Genomic DNA, 7787 nt, shown 5'->3' on the forward strand with positions numbered 1-7787 from the left:
TATTATGATATGGTCTTTAGTTACAAGACCCTTCTGCCCCTGAACACCCAGCCTGTCCTTGCTTCTACTCATCTCGCCCCCAAGTCCTGCCTCTCTCTCCCTCTCCTCTCCACAACCTGCCCACTCTCCAGTTCCTGCCTCCCTGCTTCTTTGCTCCTATCCACCCTCACATCCCCTGGCTCATGCCCCCCTCCTCTTTGCACCTGTATCCCCTCTAGTCATGTTTTATCATAAGATTACAAACTTGGCTAACAATAGTAACTGCATTGATATAATATTTTTAGACTTTTGTGAGGCATTTGACTTAGTATTGCATGCATATTATTTTGATAATAAAATAAGCACTCTACAAATTAACCAAGCAACATACTATGAGGATTTTACACTGGTGAATAAATTTCAAAATGAGTAATTATTCATTCCGGGAGGGGGACGGGTTTCTAGTGGGATCCTGCATAGATCTCTTCTTGGTCCAATACAATTTGCGTATTTTTATCAGTGAGGTAGAAAAATTGCTGATTAGATGACAAAAAATGGTGGAGTGATAAAGAGTGATAAGAACAGGACAGTTTTAAGCATGATCTGGATTGCTTGGTAAGCTGGGCTCATTTGAACAATAACCATTTTAATATCACCAAATGCATGGTCATTAATTTAGGATCAACTAAAATAGATCACACTTGCAGGATGGCATAGGTGGCGGGTATAATAAGTTAGGGTGCCTCGGGGCTTCAGCTGGTCCGGGGCTCCTCTGGCTGAAGTGGGGGGGCGGGGGCATGTGCTTGGGCCTCTGGCTGGCCCAGGGCTCCTCCAGCCAAAGGGAGGGGGCACCCGGGGCCCCTCCGGGAGGGGAAGGGGGAGAAACGGGTGCAGGTGGAAGGGGTGGAGCTGGGGACTAGCCTCCCTGAAGGGCAGTTCCACCCGCCGCCCATGCAGGATGGGAGACAATATCCTAGAATGCATCAAGTCTGAAAGGGACTTATGGGGATCATAGCCATGGGCGGCAGGTATAACAACCCAGGGAAGGCTTAGCTTTCCCTGGCGCTGTTGCCCACCCACCGCCGGACACCTGGGCCCCACTACTTCCCCAAGGCCCCCACTGTCTGCTACTGCTCCTGCCTGCCATGTCTCCTCCATTCCACCCCCCACTCTGGAGGGCCCTGCTGCTCAGTGTCCCTCCTCCTCGGGGACAGGGGAATGAGGAGGGACGCAGAGAGTCAGCAGTGGACGGGGGAGTAAAGAGGCTCGGCCGAGGAGGGGGTCCGGCGCTTGTAGGGTTGGCCTGGCATTGGAGCGGGCCTGGTACTCGGGTGGCCAGCGGCTCAGTCCAGCGTTGGGGACGGTGGGTCGGCTGGGGGATGGCCTTCAGAGGCAGTGGTTCGGCCGGGCACGGGGGCCGGACCCGGGGTGGGGCTGCAGTGTGTCGGGCAGCTCAGCCCAGCAGCTCGGAGGGGTTGGGGACTCAGCCCGATGTGGCTGGGGTGGGCGGGCCGGGGCTCCTTCGGTCGGGGGGACCCCCTCAGGGCTTCTCCTGTTGGGGGGTTGATTCAGGGCTGCGGCATGCAGGCGTCGGGGCCTTGGGTGGAAGCGGGGGGCGGCAGGCTAGCCTCTCCAAAGCAGGGATTCATCTGCTGCCCATGATCATAGCGTATAACCAACTGAGCACAAGCTCCCAGTCCAATGCTGTAGCTAAGAAAGCTAACACTATTCTTGGATATGTAGCAGGGGAATAGAAAGTAAGAGAAGGAAGATTTATTCCTCCATTTTTCCCAACTTGTCTCCACACTAATATTTGCCTTTTTTTTTTTTTAAATAAAAAAGCCCACATTTTTGATGAATCATGTGGAGTCATATTACTGGCTTAATGTACATCACTGATATTAACACAGAATGAGTCATTTTATTCCCCTTCAAGCCAGAGGCAATTTGATGAAGGAAACTTGCAGCTCTTTTCATTTTACCTTTTCCAGAAGCTGTCACAGTAAAGATGATGATGAATTAAGAAGCAAAAAAAGATTTTTGTGGAAACAAAAAATGAACAGAATAAAGCAGAAAATGATGCATTTTCTAACACTGAATGAAAGGAAATACTTCTACCTTTGATGAGACTATCCTGTTATCTGGATACCTTTGTGGAATGTATGCTTCAGTGCCTGAAGGAGGTTCACGATGCCCAACATAAATAGTCCGATTGTCCACCCAATTCTCTTCCCCAGCACACTGCGAAAGGAAGAAAGAAAGAGTCATCCTCAGTTCACCCAGCATTTCTGTATAAAAACAGTCATACTGAGTCCGCCAGTCCTGTCATTTTTCAATGCAGATGCCATTTTCACACAGTCATCAATGTACTGTCCCTAAATCTCTGCCTATCATCCCCCCAAGAACCCTAAATGACAAATAGGAGAAAGCTATCAAAACTCTGCCTTTAATTGTCTTCAGTAATGTTTTCCCCCATAGCAGTAAGGGAACATCCTTGAAATGCTAGCCTTTGAAACAAAAGAGGAGATGGTTTACAATTTTGCCATTAAATCAGCTTTAAAAAAAGTTTCCACATGGCCAGCGCTCATCTCACTACTCTGATAAAATTACTGATAATATTGACATTTCATTCATATGACAAGAACAATCTGGAGTGGATGAATAGCCAGCTACAGCTCCATTTTTACCCAACACTAAAGCAAATATAACAGAAAAGTGCTTTACTTTCTACACAGAACCCACCCTGTGTTGTCTGAAATACTAGTAATGGTGAATCCCACAGGCACCAAGCCACCAAGCCAAGCATATCTAGAAGTCCCCAGAATATTTTCCATAATCCAGACACTGGGGCTATGCTGTACACCAGGGCAATGCATTAGCTTTTCATCTTTGAATATACTATCTGGGTTCAAAGCCTATGATTGTGAAAAAAAGAGGAGTATGAGTGGGGCCCACATTTAGTCCCCACATCACAAAGCTTCTATATAATTGGTTCAAATTAGCATTTATGTATTCACAGTTTGTAAGAATTACTATCTGAGGACACAGGTCCCTTTCCCTTGGGATTATGATTTGAGGGGTTGGTTCAGAGTTTAGAAGAGGCAAGTACTTGCCTCTTAGGAAAAAAAAATAAGGTTTTAGTAGTTCCCATATATCATATCTAAAATTCATCCTAGTGCACCAACTCTTCAGTATTTGCACAGGGTGCAGTACTTGTTATCTTTAGATAGGAGTTTCACTGTATTGTAAGTGCCACTGGATTAAGTTTACATTTAATTATTTATTTAGAGAAAGAGTTTCAATCTGTTTTAAACAAAAATATTGCCTTATAATGAAGTGTTGTATTTTATACATACTTGTGTTTAGCATATTAGAACATTAGCTCTCCTCTGCCTCCCCAATAACCCCAGAATTCTGAAAACAGAGAGTACAGTACAGGCCTGGATAGTCTATTAAATTATACAGTATATTGCATTCGTTTTTACACTAAGAAGGACTTAAAAAAAACAGGAACAATTCTTTGTGTTGTAGTACAATTTTTAAGATACACAAGGGATGCAAGTAGGAAGCTTCCATTAGAGCTAATGGGAATTCAATGCATAAATCCTTGAACGTCAATAATTGACTATTTAGCTTCTTCCTTCTATCCCGAGCAAGACTGACAAACATATTCCTTGTGTTTATGAGCCCACATAAAGGGATTTGGAGAGAACATTAGTAGGTGACGTAACCAATTCCTTCATTTTGCAATATAAACTGGTCTTTGCCATGAGTCAATTACAAGTGCACAACCTTCCCCCATTAAATGTATTACCAATAGGAACTCTCATAATATTGCAATATTATTTATTTAAAGAGCTGAAATTCCCCCACAGTACTTTGCTGACTTGAAAGCTAATATTTTTCTGTTAGGCTACCAGTCAAGTATTATGACCAACATTTCTCTGTCGACACAGAGGTACAATACAATTAATTGTACATAGGGATATAGATTAAGACAGACTAATTTACTCAGTCCATCAGATTTATTTTTGTTCTTAAAATTAATTCACCATAGAGAATGGTTTAAAAACAAGTCAACTAACTTATTACATACAGTTTTAACCACAGCAGAATTAATTTGATTTTTCCATGTGTTTGTAGAAGTGATGAATTAATGTACGTCACTGGTCTACTCCAAACAAAAAGATATTTCACAACATATACATGGAATATTTTGCATAAAATGTGCAACTGCATTGTTCAGTGAAGTAATACTGTAATAAAAAAGGAAGCATCATGCATTATTCAACAACACTGCAATACAGTTATCCCACAAGGGCACTCATCTCTACTAATCAGGAAAAGGTATACGGAGGAAAATGGCACAGTGAAGCTCTAATGTATGCCACTTGCAAAGATCAAAACACCATGTTTTAATTAACAGTAATAGTGTCCTACAAAGAGAACACTTTGAACAAGGAATTCTTTTGATGTCCAGGTACCATATATTAAACACAATTTGCAGAGTGACACCAGGATAATAGAAAAAAGGAACTCTGCACTGTGGCCAGTGCAATCAAGTGTATTCAATATTTTATATTCTGTTGCTTAAGCCCATTACAGATATGTCCAAGAAACCATAAATAAACCTAAAGCATTATGTGTTTCTATTAATAGTACAAAGCTCAATGTACTGAAACCTAGTTTCACTGGCACATAAATGAAGCAGCATTACTTATGTTCTACGCTCTCTTCAGCACTGTCAGCAACACAGAAACCAAAGACTGGTGAAAAATCCATCAAATTGTCTATACATCACATAAAAGATGGCTGATCTTCATAAAATCTGAACGTTTAGGAAGTCACACAAAATACACTAAGCATTTTTTCTAGTGTGACAGACCCAGACCAGTGGGATACAGGAGTCTGGTGGAGGGCAAATATACTTGTCACTGGATGAGTAGTTTTCTGTTCCCTGAGTAACCAGAGCAGGGGCTGCACTAGAGTAATCAGGGACCTGCTAGAACCAGTTAAGGCAGGCAGGCTAATTAGGACACTTGGAGCCAATTAAGACGAAGCTGCTAGAATCAATTAAGGCAGGCTAATCAGGGCACCTGGGTTTTAAAAGGAGCTCACTTCAGTTTGTGGGGTGAGTGTGAGGAGCTGGGAGCAAGAGGTACAAGAAGCTGAGAGTGAGAGGGTGTGCTGCTGGAGGACTGAGGAGCACAAGCGTTATCAGACACCAGGAGGAAGGCCCTGTGGTGAGAATAAGGAAGTTGTTTGGAGGAGGCCATGGGGAGGTAGCCCAGGGAGTTGTAGCGGTCATGCAGCAGTTACAGGAGGCACTACAGACAGCTGCAGTCCACAGGGCCCTGGGCTGGAACCTGGAGTAGAGGGTGGGCCTGGGTTCCCCCCGAAACCTCCCAATTGACCTGGACTGTGGGTTCTTCCAGAGGGGAAGGTCTCTGGGCTGTTCCCCAACCCACATGGTGAATCTCTGAGGCAGGAAAATCCCCTAATAAGCGCAGGACCCACCAAGATAGAGGAGGAACTTTGTTACACTAGATTTAAATTCCAAACTATCACAAACTTCTGAATCACTTGTATGCTACTCTGCTAGTTTTTAGCTAGATACATTTAGAGATTGACCAGACCAGGTATAAATATTCAACAGGTGGTGGGGGTTGGGAGTGAAGAGGGAGAAGTTAACAGTCTGTGAGCTAAAAAACAGTGCTTTCTGAGAATTAAGTTACATAGACATTTTCATATTAACAACAGAAATAAAAGCAATTTGATAAAATCCAGGGGTATAACAAATCAGCTTATTCTTCACATGTAATTTTAGCTATTCCAGTCCAAAGGCGACTTTCTCATTAATTAAGGTACTGACAGTTCTGTTAGTTTGCAACAGCAGATTTTGAAAAAGTAACTGATCTTGAAAGTTTCAGAATCTGAGACAATTTTAAGGAACATGGTTTTGAGCTATAAACTGGAAAAATCAAAGAATGACATTTCCAGAAATCTCAAATAAAAAGAATATCAGTTTGGAACAGAGCCAAAAGTAACAATCTATAAGGTGATTACATACCTGTAACTAGAAGTTCTTCAAGATGTGTAGTCTACACATGGGCACGCATGCACGGCATGCATGCACACCATGCACCTGAAGATAGTGGGAGTTGGCAGCCAATTTTTATTAAGGGCAGCCTCACTTCTACATGGAGATATAATGTAGGAAAATGGCCGCCATCTTCCTGGTTTCAGCCACATTGACAATAATGGGAGATGGTGGCCATTTTGAATAAGGAGAAATTTGTGAGTTGGCAACCTGTCATCATGTTCCCAAGAGATGGCGAACCCCCAACACCCCCTCCCTAAATTGCTGGTAAATCCCTGATAAAAATCACAAGAGTTGGCAACACTGAGTTCTAAAGCAGACACTTTAGAGAAGATAAGGTAAATTACTTCTAATGATTGTTTTCCATATTCTGGGGCAAGACATCTACACTTGACTGCTATTTAACTCAATGAGAGTTCCAGGTAAATATCTGACAATTGTGTAATGTTTAAAGACTTATTTCTAGAAAAAGAAATCTTTACTGGGTCTTACCTCATTTTATCACCTAATGTGTGGGGAGGGGGGGGAAGGAGGTAAGGAAGAGTTGTTAGGTATCCACAATAAATCAATTTTAGTAAAACCATCATTTGGCTTACAATTATTATACTGCTTTGTGTAAACCCCACTGTATCTTTCCTCATTAAAGCAGAAGGTTTCCTTTGTTTGGTTTAACAGTGTTTAGGTGGTGGAGGAATTATAAATAGAAACGACTGAACTGTAGAATTACTTAAGATAGAGTTCTTTTATTATAGTTTTTTCCCTCTTTTCAGAAAAAAGTCAAGAGTACTTGGTTACAAGAGCTACAAAGTAAAAATAATTTTGCATGCAAGACTTCCAAATTATATATTGGGATTAAGAAAAAGTTATTTTATCAAAGTCCACATGAGCCATATGACAGGCATGTGGATGGCTGAATTTGACCATGTAAACTTCACAATCACATGATAACCTACTTTAAGTATGAGTCTTTACCTAATTTATAGATGCAAAATACCTTAAATTCCTTAAATCAATGGTTAATTACAAAAATCAATCAGTAAAATGAAGTATTATGTTTATATTTATTAGCGTGGTACAAAAACCAGTGGAGCAAAGTGTAAATAGATTCTTTAGCAGTCTACAACAAGCCATAGGGATTGTGCTTAGAAAGCATGCAGACTTTTCCATCGTCAGTTACTAATTAATCAAACACAGCGGAGGCAGCCATCAAAACAAAGTTCACAGCACAAAGGAACTCCAATGACTTTAATAAGCATGTTCCTTTAGACAATGTTCATCATGGGATCTGTTGTCTCATTCTGACATTATAGCATATTGCTAGAAACAAACACTGAAACATTTTTAAAATCTCCAAGAATAACTTTCTTAATTGAGAATATTTGAAAATATCTCTTCCCAACATTGTAGGAAATTAATTTAATCATAACAGAATGTTTCACCAAGATAAAAAAGACTATGCTCAATTTGTTTATGGATCACTATTTTACTATAAAATATATGGAGATATACCTATCTCATAGAACTGGAAGGGACCCTGAAAAGTCATTGAATCCAGCTCCCTGCCTTCACTAGCAGGACCAAGTACTGATTTTGCCCCAGGCCCCTAAGTGGCCCCCTCAAGGATTGAGCTCACAACTCTGGGTTTAATAGGCCAATGCTCAAACCACTGAGCTATCCCTCCCTCCCCCCCCCCCCCCCCCCCCCCCCC

General features: G+C 41.8%; 1 protein-coding gene across 5 annotated transcripts in view; it reads right to left on the minus strand.

Annotated features, from left to right (window-relative positions):
- ATP11A (ATPase phospholipid transporting 11A) overlaps window positions 1-7787 on the minus strand; it is a 239391-nt gene that overhangs the window by 132924 nt on the left and 98680 nt on the right. For all 5 annotated transcript variants that reach the window (XM_034758138.1, XM_034758139.1, XM_034758140.1 and 2 more), the window contains exon 2: window positions 2098-2220. In XM_034758138.1, coding sequence (XP_034614029.1) covers window positions 2098-2220 — 123 coding nt within the window. The remainder of the gene's footprint in view (window positions 1-2097; window positions 2221-7787) is intronic.

The sequence above is a fragment of the Trachemys scripta genome, chromosome 1, assembly GCF_013100865.1.
Source record: "Trachemys scripta elegans isolate TJP31775 chromosome 1, CAS_Tse_1.0, whole genome shotgun sequence".
Classification (NCBI taxonomy): Eukaryota; Metazoa; Chordata; order Testudines; family Emydidae; genus Trachemys; species Trachemys scripta.